The 23,231-nt window shown below is 40.5% G+C and overlaps 1 protein-coding gene across 1 annotated transcript in view; it reads right to left on the reverse strand.

Moving 5' to 3' along the window:
• Positions 1-23,231, reverse strand: part of TAOK1 (TAO kinase 1) — a 134,835-nt gene that overhangs the window by 28,375 nt on the left and 83,229 nt on the right. Inside the window, exons 9-14 of the mRNA XM_056127993.1 lie at positions 16,748-16,841; positions 15,053-15,134; positions 14,411-14,578; positions 9,680-9,883; positions 6,374-6,508; positions 2,044-2,280 (exon numbers count right to left, since the gene is read on the reverse strand). Of these exons, the coding sequence (XP_055983968.1) occupies positions 2,044-2,280; positions 6,374-6,508; positions 9,680-9,883; positions 14,411-14,578; positions 15,053-15,134; positions 16,748-16,841 (920 nt within the window). The remainder of the gene's footprint in view (positions 1-2,043; positions 2,281-6,373; positions 6,509-9,679; positions 9,884-14,410; positions 14,579-15,052; positions 15,135-16,747; positions 16,842-23,231) is intronic.

The raw sequence follows: 23,231 nt of genomic DNA on the forward strand, positions 1-23,231 counted from the left end.
GTTGATGCAAGGCAAGCACCTTCCTCTTATACTATCTCTCCAGCCCCCCCAATTTCGTTTTACCTCCTTCTTTCTTCCTTTTTTTTTTTGTACCTTTATCAAAAGGCCAGGGTCTCACAAATGCAAAGCAAATGCTCTATCACTGAATTATATTCTTTGTATTTTTTTCTAAGCATATATTTTAAATAAACCTGTAATGATACTGAACATCATAAATTACTTTCTTTGCATTAATTACTTTCTTACTTTTCTAGAATATATAGGTAGAAACAATTTCCCAAATGATTAAAAATACTACCCAATGATCAACAGGGCTTTAAATATATGCATATTCTTTTACCAAATGATTTAAAAATTAAATACTTAGAGCATATATCATTTTTCTAAATTCTCTACTACTGTGAATAGTAGTTCTCATTTTGGGGGAAAGGTATGAACAGGGTATCTATGACAAGTAATGCCTTCAAGAATACTAATCAGATCTATTTGCTGATATTTTATTTATTTACTGAGATATTTATTTAATGCTTGTATTTTACTTGAAAAATGTGACTATCAAAGTAAAATTTAACTTGTTTGGAGCAAGAGTTCAGTGAGTTTAGTGTTTGCCTTGCTGGTGGCTACCTGGGTTTAATGCCCAGCAAGATGTATGGTTCCTTGAACCTCTGCCAGAAGTGACCTCTGAGCCCAGAGCCAGAGTAAGCCATGAGCATTGCTGGGTATAACCCCCACCAAAAAAAAAAAAAAAAAAAAAAAAAAAACAAACCAAAAAAAACCCCAAAACAAAACCCCAAATAATTTAACTGATGAGAAAAAATAGGAGAAAAGGATTCACACAAACAATAGTCTTTTTTAGAGCTGAAAAGATAGTATGGGTATTAATTAAGGCACATGACTTGCATACAGAAAACTCAGGTTTGACACCCAGCAGCAAATAGTCCTCTGAGTATTGTTAGGTAGGTGCAACCCAGGAAGCCCCACAGTACCACTTGGTATGGTCCTGGAGTTGCCATTGGTGGACCAAGTAATTCCCAAAACCTGCAATGCCAAACAGTACTATGATCTTATATTCTAGCACTGAACTGTTAAAGAATTTCTGGGAGGGGCCTTGTACCTTCTGAGACTGCTTTGAAAGCCCTTTGATATTAGAATGCATTTTTTAAGTTTTATTGGGGCCCCCAATAAAACTTAAAAAATGCATTCTAATATCAAAACAGCAATATTCAATTATTCTTTAATATAAAAATACTGCCACAGGGGTTGGAGAGAGAGAATAGTGGTTTAAGGTGTTTACAAGGAACAGACCCTGGTTTGATTCCTGTCACCACATATGGTCCCCTGAACACCTTCAGGAATGATCACTGAGCAGACAGCCAGGAATAAGCCCTGAGAATAACCCCAAAATTTAAATATATAAAACAAAATACTGACATACATTGAAGATTTCCCAAAAATAGAATCATAAAGTGTTTTTTGAGGTGTAAATAACCAAATGATAGGTGATATGTCAAACTCAGGTCACCAGAAAGTCAGAAGCCTAGAACAGATGAATAACTCACTCACTGTGAAACTATCAAGTTATCAAATGTCAGAAAATGATTCATATCTATTAGTTACTGGACTTAGTACTTCATATTATACACATGGACCTGCTTCTCCTTTCCTCCAATTTGTTTGATTCAAGAAACAGATATCCTAGCATTAAAATACCACTTTGGGGTATAGCATGGAGGCCTAATCCTGTTTGAGCCAGGGTCCCTGGTCATACAATTTTGGTTGGAAGAGTTATCACTAGGAGTGGTCCCTAAGGTCTGGACCCTTGATCATTGTTTAGGAGAACAAAAAGGGCTGGAGATATCTGGAGTGCATATATTGTAAGCAAGAGTGACAAGTTTGGTATTAGCATCATCAGGAGTAACCCCTGAGTACCAGGCCAGGAGTAGCCCCTGAGTACCACTGGGTGTGGCCCCCAAACATACACTTTAAATACTTGAGATAGTCACAAGCTAAAATTATGAAAATTAATAATATTGAATTAATCACCTCTTTTTCCATAGCAGCCTGATGTTTCTTGATAAGCTTCTCCATTTCTGCAGCAAAATTGTTACGCTGAGTTTCAAGATCTTTGTCTAATCTAAGGCGATGTTCATCCATCTCAGCTTTCAGCTTATTTTCCAGAGTCATCAGTTGCTTTTGATGTTGCCGCCTCATTCTCTTATATCCAGACATCTGTTCCCTAAGTTCAGAGTCCTGTTCATGTTCTTGCATTTGCCTTGTAACCTAGACATACATGGAAAGAAAAAAGTAAATGATTTTTCTTTCAAAAATATTTTACCATTCTAATATTAAACAAATAGGCAAACTAATATAGAATACCCCAGTTAACAAATTTATACTGGACTATATAATAAAGCAATCTCAATGAAAGTAAAGTTACAAGATACATATTAAAACAATCATTATTTTAATTTTGGTGAGAGAGATAATACAGTGGGTAGGGGGTTTGCTTTGCTCTCAGCAGACCCAGGTTAGATCCCATATAGTCCACTGAGCACTACCAGATGTAATTCCTGAGTACAAAACCAAGAGTAACCCCTGAGCAATGCGTGGGGACAACAAACAAAAAAGGGACAACAACAAAAACCCAATCAAATTGTGTGGTATGTAGTAAAATGAGAGGCTGAATAGCTCAAAGGAAAGGAACAAAATTTAAAATAGACATACACGGGGCTGGCGCGATAGCACAGCAGGTAGGGCGTTTGCCTTGCATGCGGCTGACCCGGGTTTGATTCCCATATAGTCCCCTGAGCATCGCCAGGAGTAATTCCTGAGTGCAGAGCCAGAAGTAACCCCTGTGCATTGACAGGTATGACCCAAAAAGAAAAAAAAAATACATACACATATTCAGTCAAATACCAAGAAATCAGGTTAATTCTGAGAGAAAAGGAAAGAGTTTTAAACAAATCCTGCTGAAACACATGGTTGTTTGTACAAAGAAAACAAAAATAGGGGATGGAGAGATAGGTCAATGGGCTGTACGTAGCAGGCCAGGTTCCCCTGAGTACCACTGGGTGTCTCCCAAAAACTAAAATGAAGTTGTTTTCTTTATTACCCTATTATACAAAAATTAGTATGAGGGGCCTGAGCGATAGCACAGCGGGTAGGGCGTTTGCCTTGCACACAGCTGACCCGGGTTCGATCCCTGGCATCCCATATTGTCCCCTGGGCACTGCCAGGAGTAATTCCTGAGTGCAAAATCAGGAGTAACCTCTGAGCATTGCTGGGTGTGACCCAAAAAGGAAAAAGAATCATTTGGCTTTAACATAAAACTCAGAATCACAAAGCAAAAGAAAATATCTTAATGACCTTGGAGTAATGACACAAAAAAACACTTATCAAAAAGAAAAATATATAAAAGCTGAGTATCTTCTTTTTCTTATTTTTTAGTTTTTGCATCATACCTGGGTCTGGCCAGGGATTATTTTTATTCCTGGCTCTGTACTCAGGAATTACTCCTGGATGGAATCTGGGTCCAATGCATGCAAGGCAAGTGTCCTACCTGTGGTACTATCTCTCTAGCCCCTGAGCTTCTTTTTTCTTTTTGGTTTTTGGGCCAAACCTGGTGGTACTCAGGGCTTACTCCTGGAGGTGCTCAAAGAATGTATGTAATGAAACATGGGTTTGATGCATGCAAGACAGGCACCTTACTCACTGTATTATCTCTCTGGCCCTGAATTTCTTAATTGAGGAGAAATTTACATAATATAAAATTTTTTTAATGTTAAAAGTGAACAACTTGGTAGCTAATAATATTCACAATATTACACAACCAAAACCTCTATCTAGTTGCAAAGCATTTTACTACCTCAGAAGAAAACCATATACCTGTTAAACAATCACTTCCCAATCATCTTCCTTTCAGATTTTGTTTAGTTTTGTTTTTGGGGGGCCATAACTGACTATATTTAGGGCTCTCTCCTGGCCTTGTGCTCAAGAATCACTCCTAGCACGGTTCAGGGGATCATACCTGGGTGCCAATAATCGAATCCAAGTAAGCCATGTGCAAGGAAAGCACCCTACCCACTGTATGATCTGTCCACCCCTTCCCCCAACTTCTGATTTCAGATAGATTGCCATGTCCCTCCCTCCCTTTCTTCCCCCCATTATACAGCATGTATCAGTTCTTAAATTTAGTGAAATTACTATTTCATAATCTGTTTATTCATTGAACAGTTGACCATTTGCTTCAACATTTTGACTGAGTAGTGCTTTTATGAATATGTATGTACACACACTTGTCTGAGTACCTGTTCTAAATTCTTTTATGTACAGAGGGACAAAATTAATGAATCATGTGAAAATTCTAAGAATTGTCAACTATTTCCACAGGAAGTATATCATTTTATACTCAAACCAGCAAAATGCAGGAATTCATGTTTTTCTACGAGCACTTGTAATTCTGTTTCATTTGCTTTTAAGTAGTGACTGGTATCTTGAAGTGTTTTGATTTGATTTCCCTAATGACTAATTGGGTATCTCTTCATGTACTCGTTGGCCACCTATTTATTTACCTATCTTCTTTGGAGAAATGTCTATTTAAGTTTTTTTTCGGGGGGGGGGTCTGTTTGTTTTGTTTTATGGGCCACACCCAGCAGTGCTCAGGAGTTACTTCTGGCTCTGCACTTAGGGATCACTCCTGGCAGGCTTGGGGGACCATATGGGGTGCCAGGGATGGAATCTGGGTTGGCAGCAAGCAAGGCAAGTGTCCTATCCACTTTACTGTCTCCCTAGATTTCTATCATGTTATTATTTATTGTTGTTGTTGCTACTTTTGTCTTTAATTGGTTTTTGGGTCACACTTGGCTGTGTTCAGGGGACCATACATGGTGCTGAGGATTGAAATTCAATCACCTGTGTGCACGGATACGAGCACCCTACCTGTTGTATCATCTCTGTGGCCCTCCTTTTATCTTCCTCCCACTTTATTTAAACCCATGGTTTACAAAACTGTTCGTGATCATTTGTTCTAGGCATTCAACATTCCAACACCAACACCCTGCCACATTCCCTCCACCACTGTCTCTATTTTCCAAACCACCACTCAAGTCTCCCTCTGTAGCAGGTCCACAATAATTTATTTTATATTACTTTTTACCACTAAATGGATAATGTAATGATCAAATAATACTTTAGTAAAATAAAATTTGTGAAAATTGTATCTCACCATAGGGACATTAAGTCCTTGTCTGAGGGTTAACTAAGTTGTTGATGCTAGTTAAGCCTTCTGTGTTACTGTTTTTATAAGTAAAGATTAGTTGGTTCCTACTTTAAATTCCCATCCAATTTGTTGTATTCCTACTGGGATGTTAGTATTGTAGTTTGGAAATGTTGTGCAGTTGTGAATACAGGTGAATGCTCCAAAACATTCAGAATATTTAACTGGCAGTCTGGATGAAGGCATGGTGGCAGTTATTCAGGTGTGAGTGTGGCTGCTGGGACTTTGGTAGGATGGGAACTTGGCCCACCCTCCACAATCACCCCTGATGTCTCAGCCCAAACTGGTATCTGAAAAAAATTTAAGGCTAGTTGATCTCTTTTAAGATTTAATTATGACTCTCTGGAACAGGGTTGGTAGATGAGTTTATATGGCTTAGTCAATGGGATGTGGGTGTGGTCGCTGAGGCTTCTGGAAATTTGCAGAGGTGGAGCGGAGATCACCCACACTGACTCTGAGAAGGTCAAGAATTTACAACTGTGCTCCTTTTATCATATTTTGGCCCTACTATCTGATTGTAAGGTATTTTAAGTATCCCACCATAATAACATCCTTGTAATGTTGTTATACAGAATATATATAATTTTTGTGATTTGGGAAACCAGAAAAACTACATTTGGTGTACATCAAATTGGGGCTAGGGATGTCGTTTAGTGGTAGAGCACTTGCCGTACATGTGTAAAGCCTAAGTTCAATCCACTGTACAAAAAATAAAGTACAACAAATTGTATTAACTTCTTTTTCTTCATGAATAGCTTCAATATTTTCTCCTCATCAGTTCTTCTGTACAATTAACATGTTTTATTCTCTCCTGTGCTTAAAATTATTGAGAGCTCAGATTTTCATTTTGGAAATATTTCCTTTGAGTTCTAAATCTAAAGTACTCTGACTTCCTATTTGGTACCTTATGGCATGCAATATATTCTATATATTACTACATAACTTGTTGATTTCTCTCAAGAGTCCTTTATCTTTCTCATATTAAACAATGATAAAAATTTTACAAACAAAACCCCAAATGAAAAAACATGAAATAATTATCCTTGAGTATAAATTCTAAGATCCAATATAGAAACTGTATTTAAAAACAGTACATACCAGTGATGCTGTTCGTATAGTAGCAAAGTGTTCTCTATTACGATAGTGTGATTTGTGACGAGATACTTGAGGTGGAGACTGTGGATCTGATGTTCTCGTTCTGGGATCTCCTTCTTCTCTGTAATTTTCTTCCTCCTATGGAAGAAAAAGACAATCCAAAATTAAAAGAAAACCAAAACACCCAAACTTCAAAAGCCAGTTCATTTGACATTTAAAGAAAACTAAAGTTCAAAGACAATTCAAATAAATTCCAAAGACCCTTTACTTACTTTTAGTTTTTGGGCCACACCTGGTATTGCTCAGAGCTTACTCCTGGTTCTATGTTCAGGGGTCACTCCTGGAGGGCTCAGGGGACCAGATGGGGTGTTGGAGATTGAAAGTGGGTCCACCACATGCCAAGTCAAAAGCTCAACCCCCTTACTATTGATCCAGTCCTAAAATTGATTATTCTTAAGGATTTGAGCTTTAAAAGCAAAGAATAGTTAGAAAATATCTTTTGGAGGGGTCCGGAGCGATAGTATAGGGATAATTCAGTGTGTAGGGCATTTGCCTTGTACGTGGTTGACCAGGGTTCAATCCCTATCATCCCATAAAGTCCCCCAAGCACCGCCAGAAGAGTAGTTCTTGAGTGCAGAGCCAGGAGTAACCCCTGAGCATTGCTGGGTGTGATCCCATTCTTCCACCATCCCCCCAAAAAAACTTTAGGAATAGGATCTGGAAAGAAAGGACAGGAAGTAAAGGCACTTGCCTTATATGTGGCTGACTGGTTCGAATCTCCAGAACCACAGATGGTCCTCCCAGCAGTGCCAGTGGTTACTCCTGAGCATAGACCCAGGAATAGTCACTGAACACTACTAGATGTGATCCAAACCCCAAAACAAAAACAAAATTCAAACACTTTATTGGGCCAGGGAGACAGCACAGGGGTCAGGGTGATGCTTTGTGTATGAGACTACAGTCTAATACGTGGCATCTTGTGGTCACCAGGGAACTCTCATGTTTACCCTATATGCCTCTGAGGACCACTGGGTGGGCCTTTAGTAGCCCCTGAGCACTGACAGTATGGCCCTAGTGGTGTCAGCACAGTATGGCCCACGAAGTTCTGCTTTCTTGAGCTGTACACTGAATTGTCTGTCTCTGCTGGTTAAGTACTGGTGGAATGGCCCCTGGATCCCCCAAGTACTACTTAAGAGGTCCCTTTACCCACACACATAATTAAATTTAAAATATCTTTAGGCCAGAAAGATAGTATAAGAGTTCAAGGTGCTTGCTTTGCAATGTGGCTGACATTGGTTAGAATCCCTGGCACTACATATGCTGCACCACACCTGGGCCTGCCAGGGGCCATTCCTGAGCACACAGCCAGGAAGGGCTTCTAAGTTATGCCAAATGTGGCCCCCAACTCTCCCTCCAATAAATAAGTTAATAATTTGATTTTTTTTTTTAAAGTCACATGCAGTGATGCTCAGGACTTACTCCTGGCTCTGTGCTCAAAGATCACTTTTGGTGGGGCTTGGGGGACCTATGAAATGCCAGGGATGGAACCCTGGTCGGCAGCCTGCAAAGGTACGTGTCCTCTCTCTATACTTTTGCTCCAGTCCCAATAAAATAGTTTTATATCAGCTGGGAGATAGTTTAAAGGCTAGCGCACAGATCTGGCATTTTGAGGCCCCTAGTTCAATTCCTGGCATTACTGAACTCTGGTGACCTTGAGGCCCCCAACATTGCTGGCTCATGTAGTAAAAGGGCATAGTTATTGAGTGGCCCTTGGGACCCCTGAACATTACCTTGGGACAATCCCCCCACCTCCACTCCATGCTTTATAATACCTCTGGAAATGGGATTATTTGTCCAAAATAAAGTAATTTAAAGTTAGAATTTTTTTAAGTGTTTCGGGCCACACCCAGCTAAGATGCTTAGGGGTTATTTCTGGCTCTGTTCTCAGGGATCACTCCTGGCAGTGTTCTGGGGACCATATGGGAAGCCCAGGATTGAAGTTGGGTTGGCTGCACATAAGGCAAGTGCCCTACCCACTGTACTGTACTATGGCTCCAGCCCCAGTTATGAATATTTTAACTGAAGTTTTTGCAGACATATTGTAGTATTTTATTGGCTAAGAGGAAGTCAATTAAGTAGCAACCAACTAAATATGGGAATAATGTTTAAAAATCCTGAAAGTAAAAAGTGATTGGGCTGGGTGATGACTTAAAGAGCTAGAGTATATGCTCTGTATGGGAGAGCCCTGAGTCTGATGCTCTGAGCACATACAATACCACGCGCTGCCCTCTTCTCCCCACCCCCCCAAAAGCATAGAACACATACATATATACACACATAGTATATACACACACACACACACACACACACACACACACACACACATTGGAGGGGACCCTAATTAATACTACTACTTAAATTATTACTATTTGTGTATGTTGTTAAAATATATACATATTTTGGGGCTGAAGAGATAGCACAGCGGTTAGGGTGTCTGCCTTGCATGCAGCTAACCTGGGTTCAATCCCCGGCATCCCATATGGTCCCCCCAAGCACCGCCAGGAGTAATTTCTGAGTGAAAAACCAGGAGTAACCCCTAAGCATTGCTAGGTGTAACCCCAAAAGCAAAACAAACAAACAAACAAAAAAACCAAAAAAAACATTTCTATATTCTCAAAACATTATAGTTCCCCAAATGAAACATTACATTGGGACTGCCATTGAAAAATGTGACCTAAAGGGTTGGAGCAATAGCACAGCGGATAGGGCGTTTGCCTTGCAGACCTGGGTTTGATTCCCAGCATCCCATATGGTCCCCGAGAACTGCCAGGAGTAATTCCTGAGTCAGAGCCAGGAGTAAGCCCTGTGAATCGCCGGGTGTGAACCAAAAAAGAAAAAAAAAAGTGACCTAAAACATCTGACCTAAAAAATGTTTACAAATCCTTTAATGGGGCTGAAGCAATAGTACAGGGGATAGGGCAGGTGCCTTGTATGCAGCCAACCCTGGTTCAATCCCCGGCATCCCATATGATCCCCCAATAAGCAATACAAAATAAATTATTTAGAGCCTACTAGGGCAGTGGCTGAGCAAATTCGAAGTAATGGTGGTAATTACTACAGGAGTAATTTCTGAGTGCAGAGCCAGAAGTAGCCCCTGACCATCGCTAGGTTTAATTCCCCCCCAAAAAAGCCAAAAAAAAAAAGTTACAAACCTTTAAACCTCCACCCCTCAGATCGTTTAAATCTATCATATAAAGAGAAGCACTTATTACATTTAAAGTATTTTTTCACTGAAATGAAAATACTCACAGGTTTTAAATGGATGACAGAACTATTAGACATTACTGTGTGGTCTCCCTCCATCATGTCTAGTTCACTCTTGTCATCTGAGGCATCTGGAAGACTGTTAACACTACTGCTTTGGCTACTGGCACTGATGGACATACTGGGAATAGACTGATTACTTCCAACACTATTCACTGTTCCTGTTCTTCCAACACCATGATCTTGCTCCTAAGGAGGGGAAAAAAAAAAGCATTAGATTTAAATATCTGATCTCTTTTGAATTCTTTATTATAAGTACCCATTATAATAAAGGGGGAAAAAAGTAAGGTCTATTTGTAAGGAATTACCTTTGCCAAGGTCAAGATTTGTCATTCTTCTTTTCTCCCCCTTTCTTCCTTTCTTTTGTGGGTCACACCCAGTGATGTTCGAGGAGTACTTTGGCTCTACATTTAGGAATTACTCTTAATGGTAGTCAGGAGACCATAAAGGTCAGGATTGACCCTGGGTCACTGCATGCAAAGCAAGTACACTACCCACTGTACTATCTCTCAACCCACAGATTTGTCAATTCTTAGTAGAGAAAAACACTACATAAAAATGACCAACGTGGCTGGAGCAATAGTATAGCAGGTTGAGCAGGTTCTATCCCTAGCATCCCATATGGTCCCCACTAGGAGTAATCCCTGAGCATTGCCAGGTGTGATCCAAAAAGCAAAAAAGGGGGAAAAAAAAAGAGATAGAGAAAGAGTGAGAGAGAGCGAGAGAGAGAGAGAGAGCGCTACTAGTAAACAATGAACAAAACCTATCTGAGTGGAAAATGTCAGTTTATCACACAGTTCATCAATTTCTTGATAGGTTTTTTTTTGGGGGGTCACACACACACAGCAATGCAAAGGGGTTACTCCTGGTTCATGCACTCAGGTATCACTCCTGGTAGGGCTCGGGGGACCATATGGAATGCTGAGAACTGAACCTGGGTCGGCCACCTACAAGGCAAATGCTGTGCTCTACCAGCTGTGCTATCACTCCAGCCCAATATTGTTTGACATTATCTAAAATCCATTTCTAGCAAATATCTCATGGGATAGGTATAAAGATTCTACCCATTTCTCAATAATCCCCATGTTTAAAATAAGTTCAAACCTTTCTGTTAAAAATTTCTGGGACTGACCAGAGAGTATAGGACAAAAGGTATCTACTTGCAAGTGACCAAATGGGTGCCACATATATCCTAAGCCCTGACAGAAGTGATCCATGAACACAGAGACACGAGTAAGCACCAAGCACAGGTCTGTCACCTACAATGTTTTTTTCCTGGAGTTGGGAATACAGTTTAGTGGTAGATTATATATTTTGCACATATTTGCACATATTCAATTTCCCAACTCTAAAAATAAAATCTTATTAAAACAATACTATTTGGTACTAGTATCTATTTTTGTGTAAGTTAGAAGTAACATATTGCAAAACTGTGATCACAAGAATGTGTGTGTTTAAAACAAAAAAGAATGTTGTGTGTGTTTTAAGTAACCAGGCAAGTTGTATCTGCATATCAATATCCTGGTGGTCTTAAAATACCAAAATTCCATAAAATAATTCAGATTTGGGAGCTAGATATATAGGGAATAAGTTGCTTGCCCTGCATGTGGTTGATCCGCATTTAATCCTGGGCACCACATATGGTGGTTCCTCATGGCCTCCAATACGAACACAGAATATTTAATATAGATACATGTGTCTATAGACACACATAATTTAATATAGATACTGTGTCTCTATTTAAACTTTTCTTAGATTACCTACCCTAACAGAGATGTAGTTGAAGATATAACTATAGTTTTCTTAATTTACAATACTAAAATATTAAAAAAAATTAAACATCTACAAATAATTTCTTAATAACTATTAAAAGCACCAAAAACAACCCCCTCCAAAAAAAACCCTGTAAGATAAGAAAGCATATCATACAGTTTGTTAATTACGTAGTACTACTGACAGAGTTGGAATGAAAGGGTGCAACACCAGGTAATTTTAGTTGGTCACTTTAAATCTAGTCCATGAGATAGGCAGCCACTTAAAACATATAATGGAATGGCTGGGGATAGGAGGGAGACAGAAGCAGATAAAAGGAGGTCATCTTCCCCTTGCTCTTTGTGTATGCCCAGATAGACTAATGGATCAGGAAGGGTTCATGCACCCAGATGGTCAAGTACTGGCAGGTCTCATAGGTCCAGACAGGCAGAATACAGGCAGAGCTCAGATGCCTAGGGAAGTTCAGACAGATTCAGGCATGGCTTGGCTGCCCAGGGAGTCACTGTCACTGTCTTCCCATTGTTCATCGATTTGTTCGAGCGGGCCCAGTAATGTGTCCATTGTGAGACTTGTTACTGTGTTTGGCATGTCATATACGTCACGAGTAGCTTGCCAGGCTTTGCCGTGCGGGCAAGAAACTCTTGGTAGTTTGCCAGGCTCTCAGAGACGGGTGGAGGAATCGAACCCGGGTTGGTCGGGTTGGCCGCATGCCCTACCGCTGTGCTATCGCTCCAGCCCATATATTACATATATGTATATGTGTGTGTGTGTGTGTGTGTGTGTGTATACACATACACATTAGTAGCTGGACAGATAGTACGGGGTTAAAATGCTTGTCTTGCATCCTGCTGACCCAGATTTCATCTCTGGCACGACATATAATCCCTGAGCATCACCAATGGTTACTTCTGAGCACCAAGTCTGGAATCGCCCCTGCCTGCCTCTGTTTAGTTTGGTCCAATTCTCCCTATTCACCCAAAAATAAACCAAATAAACATTCAGGGGACACTCAGAGTAGAATGTGAAACAGAAGAATCAGAGCACACTGTAACATGTGAAGATTACTCTTGACATGGAATAAGCTGCTGACAAAGGCCCTGCAGAAATGAGTGTAGCCTGCAGAGTGGTGGTGGAAGGAACTACAGGTGCTGTCACTACAGGTGGACAGTGGTGCCCCAGGGTCCAAATAAGCAATTCTGATACTGCTGTATCTCTCTGTGAGACTGACAATGAGTAAGTGGGTATGGACATGGAAAGCTCCTGTCATAACTGTCGGAGGGAGGTGAGAAGCTAAACAATGATATCACTCCCATTTAACTCATTAAACATACAGATGATTGGATAGGGAGTTATTCACTGCCCAGGCAGTACAAGGTGCTAAGTACAGGCATCTCACCCATGTGCATCAGGCCCATGGCCAGAGATGAAGAAAGCTGGGATAGGATAACAGGAACTGTTGGAATACAGACAAAGGGAGGTCTAGCAACAAGTACAGAGCATAGGGATCTAACCCACAATCATGTGGCAGCAGGCTGGGGACTTAGGGAAAGCCATTAGGGAATCACTGAGTTACAGCCTGGGAAGACCCAGGGACATGATTTCAGACCAGGAATATGTACACTGGACAGTGAACAAAGCACACACTGGAGGCAAGTAGACTGCGTGGGATGGGACCCAGGAATTCATACATGGGATGAGACAATGCCAGGGAAAGGACAAGTGACAAGGTTCACAAGTAGAGGCCTGGATACCTTGGGAGGAACCTGGATCATTTTTTTTTTTTAAACTGCACAATAAACTCTAATTTTTTCCTCCCCATTTTTGGATCACAACTGGCAATGCTCAGGGGTTACTCCTGGTTCTGCACGTAGGAATCACTCATGGTGGGCTTGGGGATGCCAGGGATTGAACCCGGGTCAGCTATGTGCAAGGCAAATGTCCTTCTTACTGTGCTATCACCTGCTCCGGCCCCTAAATTCTAACTTTGAACCCTTTCAAGTTCTGTATTTTATCCAGCACAGAAAAATCCATTTTCATGCTAACATCCAAAACAAGCAAAAAAACCCATTGTAAGATAAGAAAGCATATCATATAGTTTATTATGCAGTGCTATGAAGAAGAAAAGTAACTGTTACTCCTGGTTTGAGAATGCAAAGTAGAGGGGCTGGAGCAATAATACAGTGGGTAGGGTGTTTGCCTTGCACACAGTCAACCTGGGTTCGATCCCTGGCAACCCATATGGTCCCCTGAGCACTTCCAGGAGTAATTGTTTTTCTTTTTTGCTTTTTTGGGTCACGCCCGGCAATGCTCAGGGGTTACTCCTGACTCATGCATTCAGGAATTACTCCTGGCGGTGCTTGGGGGACCATATGGGATGCTGGGAATCGAACCCATGTCGGCCACGAGCAAGGCAAACGCCCTACCACTGTGCTATTGCTCCAGCCCCACCCAGGAGTAATTCTTGAGCACAGTCTACAGCCCTGAATGTAGAGCCAAGAATAAGTCCTGAGCACTGATGGTGTGGTCCCAGACATAATGACAACAAAAAAGGTCAAAAAATGCAAAGTAATCTCTCTTTCTGAAAAGCAAGCAATATGCAAGTGTGTAAGTTTTAGAATTTTTACAGGAGCAAAGAAGATTAAAAATATTCAGAGATATAGAAACCCAAGCACAAAAAATTGTAAATCTACAACTGTACCTTATTGTGTTTCACTAATAATAAAAAAAGAAAAAAAATAATTTCAATTATATAAAAAAAAAGAACAAAAACAAAAAAAAATATTTAGAGAGAAAAAGTTAACACCAAACTACCTAGCTTTGTATGTATATTTCTACAAGATTGAGTCCTGTAACTGCATGGCTTCCTGAACAATGTTGGGTGTGAACTACTCTCCTTCAAATAATATAAGCAACATTTGAATCATTTCTAAGTTTTTATATTACCTCCTCTTCTTCCTGTGCTTCTACTGCTGGCCCATTGTGTGCCTCCTGGAAAAGAAGTTTTTTCATCTTTCGATACTGTAGATTGTCCAACTCTCTTACTGCATCCTTTGTCCTTTGAATGAGATCTATTAACACTGTTTCAGGGCGCTCCCGAAGAACAAACATGTGCTGGATAAGAGTAGAAATTAAGAGATAGTTTGAGTCCAGTCAGTGTTTTTTCAACTGGTACAAATGTATCCCTTCTCAGACCTCAGTTACTAACCCAAAAAAATCAAGATAGACAATGCATACAATCTATAGCTGTCTAATTCTACTCTGGACTCAATGTGAAGTTTTCTTCTTCTCTCCTCCTCCCTCTTCTTTTCCCTCTCCCTATCTCTCCCTCTTTCTCTCTTTTTCTTGATTTCTGTAGCTCACACTGAGGGGAAATCACGGGCCACTCCTGGATAGTGCTGCTCAGGCTCAGCAGAGCTGAGGACAACCAGGAACCAAAGTAATTTTGGTGGTGTTGGAGGACCATAAGGATGTAAGAATCCAGTGACAGCAACTGAATGATGGCCTCCAAATGTCAGTTATATACCCTGATCCATGATGTAATTTTTAAAACATTATCATATAGAAAGACAGTGTAACAGAACTGACCTTTAAAAGTTCCTCTGATGTAGGGCGATCTTGAGGGATTTTCTGGAGACAAGAATCTACAAAGTTGCGAAAATAATCAGACCTATTGTAAAGGAAAGTATCAAGTGAACATATTGCTATTTCCTTTATAAACACATCCATAAATCAGGTAAATGCCTATTGGTATCAGGGTGCCTGGCAGAGAAATGATTTTCTTTTTAAAGCAAACATACTATGTGTGTGTGTGTGTGTATCTTCCAAAAAAGCTATGAAAATTTATCTTAAGCAACCAATAAACTTTAACTATTGTTTATACAGATTATTTTGGTTTTTTGGGAGGCTACACCCGGCAGTCCTCAGGGCTTGTTCCTGGCTGTGTACTCAGATATCACTCCTGGCAGGTGTTGGGGATCGAACCCAAGTTGGCTGTGCAAGGCAAGTGCCCCGCTCACCATACTATCTCTCTGGCCCCAACACAGGTTATTTTAAAACCCTGTTAAAATATCACAAATTGCTCTATATTGAGAAGAATTTGATAGTACATTTTTTCCCTTTTATTTTTCGGGGGGGAGGAGGAGGAAGCAGTGGTTGGGTCACATCCAGTGATGCTCAGGTATTAATCCTGGCTCTGTGCTCAGGGAATCACTCCCTGCAGAGTTCCAGGCAAGGCAAGCGCTCTGCCCACTGCGCTATTGCTCCGGCTCCTGGAGAGAGCATTTTTTTTTTTACAGCTCAGTACTTTGTAAACCCTGAGCACAAATAAACAAAACTTTCATTAAATCCATATAAAATAAGAAATTTAAATAACATGAGAAGTCTTTAACATTACAAATACTGTTGATATAATATTCAGTAAGGCAGCAAGTAGAAGTTATTCCAAAATTTATCTTCAATACTTAAATTAGATTTTAATCTTGAAGGCAAGAATATAATTTTTGAACTATCAAAGTATCAAATATAAAGGTAAAGTGTTTAATGTATTACCTACATGTACATAATAAAAAAACTGCAAAAATAAATTTATTGTCTAATCTTTAATAAAAAGTAAGTATCCAATTTATGCATCTCCTTGTTAATTTAAAAATAAGCATTAAGCATGCTAAATTTTATTCAGATGACAAAAATATATTCAAGAAATTAACTTCCATTTTCTATCACTGGTAAAAATCTGAGTTTTGTAAAATTTTCAACTCTTCCTAATCTACATTAAATGAAGTTAGTTTTACCAAATTAAGGAAGTACTAGAAGAGGAAAACCAAAGGATTCTGAACACTAAAAATACAATTAGGTTCCAAAGTTTAAATTATCTAATAACTCTAACGAGTCCTTTTATCTGTTTTATAACATATAAATTATAAATGATTCTTCAATAAAATATCACTATAGCTTGAGAAATCTATATACTTTAGCTATAAAATATTAATATTTAAATCATTCCAATGAGGCTGGCCTATTCCTAAAGTTCAAAGAAAAAAAAATAATTCTATGAAAAGCATTATTTTCTTTCCAAATGATAACACCTATCTTTATTTCTGAACTGAGTTTTATGCAAATGCTAAAAGCAGATGTAACAGAAGATAAACAATAAGGGTAAAAATAGCTCATTTTAGTATTTTATTGGGTAACAAAATTTTCGTCAGGATTATTTTGATAAAATCATTTAAAAAATGTTTAATTTATACAATACTGGGTAATATATCTCTTAGCAATACTCACCATTCATTAGATTGTAGTGTAGGGGATTCATTTTGGGCTATATGATATAAGGCACTCATTGCATTCATATTAAATAAAGGAGGTTTCCTTTCAGCTGTAAAAAAAATGTTTTCCATTAAAATATATGTCTAGAGTCTGAAGAGACAGTACAGTGGCAAAGTGCTTACCTGTGTGCAGCTGATCAAAATTTAACCCCTAGTACCACATGTGATCTCCCTAAGCACTGTTAGGAGTGAGCAGGAGCTAGGTATGCCTTAAAACCATGAACACACCATATATCTCATTCCTGATGCTGGCATTTTGTGGATTTTTCTTCTTTATCAACCTGGTTAAAGTTTATCAATTTTATTTTCTCAAAGAACTAGTTCTTGATTTGTCTCTTGCTTTTCTATTTCTTACTAGTTGATTTCTGTGATGGTCTTTTCCCTACCCCTCCTCTGGTGATTTTGGTTTGAATTAGATTTTTCTCTTTCTAGAAACTTAAGGTTAAATTTGAAGTTATTAACTGTGGCAATTTTAAGATTCTTGAATGTCCCTCAATTTGCATTTATCCTACGTTTAAACTGGGTTATATATTATTGGCAAGAAATTCACAGAAATGAATGTATTTTCCACACTGTATCCTACGAGGCTGGGTAAGATTTCAAGCTGTCTTGTTATTAATGGTGCTCACTTTGATCACTAGAGGCTGTGTCTGCCAGACATATGGTAAAGTTTCTCTTTTCTCTTTTGTAATTTTTTAAGTTTTTTGTGAGAAGGCACTCTGACTATATACATATACATGCCTGTTTTATTTTCACTCATGAAATTTTTATTTATAGAACTAATAGGTTTAGATTAATAAATTATAATCTACTACTATGATTCTTTGGTGGGAAAGGAGGGCATAAGTGCCAATACTCAGGGACTACTCTTGACTCAGTGGTCGGGAGACCATGTGCACCTGGAGGCAGAATCCAGTTCTCCTGTATGCAAATTATGAGTTTCACCCATTACACGATTTCTCTGGACCTACTACTAAGTAAGAACCTTTGTTATGCTAGCTTTAATCCTTTTTGGACAAGGAACCTTTATTCCGAAATCACTTTCTTATTCTGGAACACTAAGATGTTTCCAGCTTATCTTGTACTTTCTTTACTTTAGAAAATGGATCTACTATTTCTTCATGGAGCTGTGGCAACAGATAAATGTATTGTTTACTGCAGTACTGCTGCTTTTAGATTCCCTCATTTACTAGAGAACAATGTGTACACAACATATACATTCACACTCTTATGCAAATTGAATGCTTACATTTATTGAAAGACAGTGAGTCCCTCGATTTCAATATAACCCAGTAACATATCCCCCCCCCTTTTTTTGCTTTTAGGGTCACACCTGGCGATGCACAGGGGTTACTCCTGGCTCTGCACTCAAGAATTACTCCTGGAGGTGCTCAGAGAACCATATGGGATGCTGGGAATCAAACCCGGGTTGGCCGCGTGCAAGGCAAACGCCCTACCTGCTGTGCTATCACTCCAGCCCCTAACCCAGTAACATACCCTTTATTCCTGCTTTTCTTCCATAATTTGTAACATTCTTCTGTGACAATGAAAAACCTTGCTTTTCTTGCCCTTGTTATATTTTTGAATCTACTGATTGCCTGTGTGTAACCAGACTTTCATCTTTTTTCACTGTTCTGCTAGGCAGATACTCCCTCCATTTCCCTCTGAAGTTCTGAATCCTCATTATAAATCACTATATAGAGTCTTGATGAAGAAGTTTGTCCAATTCATAGGTGGGAGGCCACGCAATCTTTTGACGTCCCGTGGAATTCAGTTGGTAATGGCTCTAGTCTAGCAGTCGTCTCCAAATCTCATTACGTATCCAGCCCATCTGATTTTCAACGCCTTAGCAAATGAGACAGCGTCCCTGATTCTTGATCGTCCATAGAGGTCGGAACTCCAGATTCTTTCTCTCGTTTGAGTGAAGCATGATACTCCAAGCATAGCTCTTTCGATTCCTCTTTGGGAGACCCAAATAGCGCTCTCATCCTGTTTTCGTAGGGCCCAGGTCTCTATGGCGTATGTTAATGCAGGAAGAACAGTGGAATCAAAGAGATATGCCCGGAGCTGGAGGCTCTTTATCCTCTTAGCTATTTCAATGCTCTTGAAGGCGTTCCAAGCCACTCTTTTCCTCCTGCACAACTTAGATGCCAGGTCATTCGTCATGTTGATTTCTCGACCTAGGTACACATAACTGTTGCATTCAGAGACGTTTGTTCCACTGACAGCAAATGGAACGTCAGGAACGAGACCATTTCTCATAACCATTGTTTTTGTGAGCTTCAGCTGTAGTCTGACTTTTCCATACTCACGGTCGAAGTCGGCCAGCACTTGTGCCGCTTGGCTGTTTGGTGTTATTAGAACGATGTCATCAGCGAAGTGGAGGTGGTGTAGTTGCTGACCATCTATCTTCACTCCCATTCCTTCCCATTCCAGTCGTTGTTCTCGAGGGTGCCACTGAAGAGTTTTGGAGAAATAGTATCACCCTGCTGAACCCCTCTCTTGACATGGATGATCACTTCCTTGTAGAATGGTGATATCCTGGTAATGAATCCATAATGCAGCTCATGAAGCATCCTGATGTATTAAGTTTGAATGCCCTGTTTGGCTAGGGCTTCGATGACCACTTCAGTCTCAACAGAATCAAAGGCCTTCTTTAAATCAATGAACGTTAAACAAGAGCTGCATCTTGAACTCCTGAGAAACCTCAATGAGCTTGGTTATCGTGTGGATATGGTCGGTCGTGCTAAATCCTTTTTGGAACCCGGCTTGCTCGCCTGGTTGTCCTTCATCTAGTGTTCTGCCAATCCTATTCAGGATGACTCGAGGGAATAGGTTGTAGACAGACAACAGATCAAGCAATAGTTGCCAATGTTGTGGAAGTCTCCCTTCTTGTACAGTAGTACAGTCCTGCTGGTTTTCCATTGGGATGAAAACTTACATTTAGACAGGTAGCGTGAGAGGAGCTGAGCCAGTGTATTGATGAGTACTGATGCCAGGTTCTTCAGGTGTTCTGGTCTGACCTTGTCTGGGCCGGGTGCCGTTCACTTCTTTACCGATGAAATGGCGTGTTGGATTTCAGAAGGGAGAACATTGGGAATGACATAACCATCCTGCGAAATTTGTTATGTGGGAAGGTGGACATGGCTGTCGAAGAGATCCCAGTAGAAGTCATGGATAATTTTCTCCATTGCCCTTCTGGAAGATGTGATATATCCATCAGGACGTCGGAGGGCAGTCATCTTGGTTTTATAGTTGGCGAAGGACAGGCGGGCACTGCGAATGCTTTTCCCGGCTTCTGCAGCATCAGCCAGCACTGCTGCTCTTCTCTCTTTGAGGTCTTCCTTTATCGCTTCTCTGCACTGCTTTGTGAGCTCGGGCATTTGCTTGTGGTTGCCTGAGGCTTGTGCCAAACCATGTTGGCGAATGAGCTCAAGAGTTTTCGAAGACAGGCATCTTTTTGTGGCTATCTCTCTCGGCATTCCTCGCACAATCATGGAGGTGCTGAACCAGTTGATCGTATTCCTCGTCAATGATGTCAACAATGGCATCTTCCCATGTTGCAGCAATAGTGCCAAAGAGCTCCCAGTTGGTGGTCGTTCTGGGAGTTCTCTTCTTAAACTTTGCAGCCCTTTCTCCCCGCTCTATGAAGTAGAATTTTGCATGAAGGAGACAGTGGTCTGATCCCGTTTAGAATTTTGGGACAACAGCAACATCGGTCAGGCAAAACCGTCGACTGAATATGATGTGGTCAATTTCGTTGTGGAACCATCCACCAGGAGAGTCCTATGTCTAACGTTTAGATTCGGCCCTCTGGAATTGTGAGTTACCATGGATGGTCTTGGTCGACAAGATGAACTCAGTCTCTCACCCTGTTCGTTTCATTCTAGGTATGGGTCCCAATGTGAAGTTCTTCAGCTAATCTTTCGGTCTTATCTTGGCATTAAAATCATCGACAATGATCTTGCAGAAGGTGTGTTTATAAAGAATATATTTGGAATGTATATTCAATGAATGAATATCTCAGTGACTCCATCAACATTCCAAATATATTCTTGTAGAAGGTGTGTTTATAAAGAAGTTCTCTTCTTTATAGAGAACTTCTCCAGCTTCATGAAGAACTTCTCAATTTCTCCTTCATCATAATTGGATGTTGGTGCGTAGACAACGATGATAGAAACTGCCGGCAGTGAGCCACATCTATTCAAGTGTAATCGTCCAATTCGGATTGTTAGGCATTCAAATGAATAAATGCTTATGGCCAAGTTTGTGTTGACAAGGACACCAACACCACCGATGCCTCTTTTGTTACATGTTCCGAGGAAAGTTCTTCTTTAGTGATTGATGCCTTCCTGTCTCGGTCAGACCAATGATGTCGCACTTGATCTTTCGCGCTTATATCATCAGGTCCTTGATGGATGCATCCGATGCCAGTGTACATGCATTGAAAATACAGTCATTTTTGTCCTTCTTCCTTTGGCAGCCTAGTTCAGCCTTCAGATTTTATCAGCCTTTCCTTCCTCATCCTTCTTAATGCTGCCATATTGATGGCTTTTTCAGGGTCAGGGGAATGAGACCCATTGTATTTACTGGTTTTGGCATATTGAATAAGCCACAGATAGCTTGCCAGGCTCTGCCATGCGGGCGGAATACTCTCAGTAGTTTGCCAGGCTCTCCAAGAAGAACAGAGGTTTTTAGGGCGGCCTCTAATCGCCCTTGCAAGTGTTCCCATGATTCAAACCATATTTGAATCCTTTCAAATATGGTGCAGTAAACTTGGAAGATGAGTATTAAGTGTCTTATGCTGTGTCGCGCTGCTGCTTTGTGATCCGGAAAGTATCGTGGAGCATGGCAGCGGCTGGGTAGTGGGGGTAGTGGAGGCCTGCTGATGAGGTATTTATCTGGTACTGGTAAGGTGGGTCTTCTGTATGTAATCCCTGGGTTGCCAGAAGTTGGTGGAAGCAGACAGGGCAGCATAGGGTGGGTCTTCTGATTTTAATCCCTTGGTCTCCAGAGATTGGTGGAGCAGGCAGAGGATGTCTGTTCCTGGGTCCGTTGAGCCTGGAGTCCAAGGCCACAGAGTTCCGTTTACCTGGAGTCTTGGCCAGAGCGTCCAGAAGGCGTCCTGGAGCATGGTAGCGGCTGGGTAGTGGAGGTAGTGGGGGTATGTTCACTTTACCCATAAAGCTTCTAATACTCAACCCAAACTTAGTGCCTTTTCTGCAGCAAATACACCTCATCAGTACTCAAGAGATATCCGCTTCCTTTTGATCAGGCATTGCCACTGTAGCAGGTCAATCCCAAAGATGGACACTGGGGTTATCAAAATAGCTTAGTATGCTGGATAAGGTGTGGGTTTCACCCCTGGCACCACATGGTGACCCAAGCACCACTGGGAACAACTCCTGAGTACTGAGTTGGGTACAGCACTTGGGTTGGGTGTGGCCCCAAACAAAAATAAAGACTGACATCTTCATAAGATTCTGATATTTATATAACAATATTTCCCTGTGTTGTCATCTTCCTCTTCTACTTGGGTTCTGACACCCCATGCTTAGGACGTCAACGTATGAATATCCCAGTGACTTCATCAACATTCCAAATATCCAAATTTGACAAGGAGTCCTAAAGAATGATTCATTAGATCTGTGTCCACAAACTGGGCTGGAGCGATAGCACAGCGGTAGGGTATTTGCCTTACTAGCAGCCAACATGGCTGACCCGAGTTCGATTCCTCTGTCCCTTTTGGAGAGCCCGGCAAGCTACTGAGAGTATCTCACCTGCACGGCAGAGCCTGGCAAGGTTCCCGTGATGTATTCGATATGCCAAACACAGTAACAAGTCTCACGATGGAGACGTTACTGGGCCCGCTTGAAAAAAATTGATGAACAACGGGAGGACCGTGACCGTGTCCACAAACCACAGATCTGTGTCCACAAACCATTTTAGTTTAAAAAAAAAAAACATAAAATCACCAAAAAAGAAAATGTGACAGGTTTTGGTCTCAATTCTTTAGTGTATTCCTAAAAGCTACAAATAAGATAGAGTTCCTATTCTTTATTATCTTGTAATTCTTTCTCAAGTGTATTCATGAATATGTCTCTAAAAGTATCTTTTGAACTGATTTTTGTATGTGATACAAAATGGTGGCATCATTTCATACTTCGGCATATGCCTATTTAATTTCTCAACACCATTTATTGAAACATTGTTCCGGATAAAACTTCAAATTACATTGAATTAAGGTAGCTAGACTAGGACTCCTTGTCTAGTTCCTGATCTTAGCAGAATCTAGTTTTTCACCATTGAGAGTGATGCTAGCTAGCAATATAGCACTTATAGGTTATATATGGTGGTAATGGAGGGTCATGTGGTGCCAGGGATTGAATTCAGGGCTTTGTACATGCCAGACATGTGCTTCACTCCTTTGAGCAGTATTT

This window comes from Sorex fumeus, unplaced genomic scaffold (assembly GCF_029834395.1).
Source record: "Sorex fumeus unplaced genomic scaffold, SorFum_2.1 ptg000063l, whole genome shotgun sequence".
NCBI lineage: Eukaryota > Metazoa > Chordata > Mammalia > Eulipotyphla > Soricidae > Sorex > Sorex fumeus.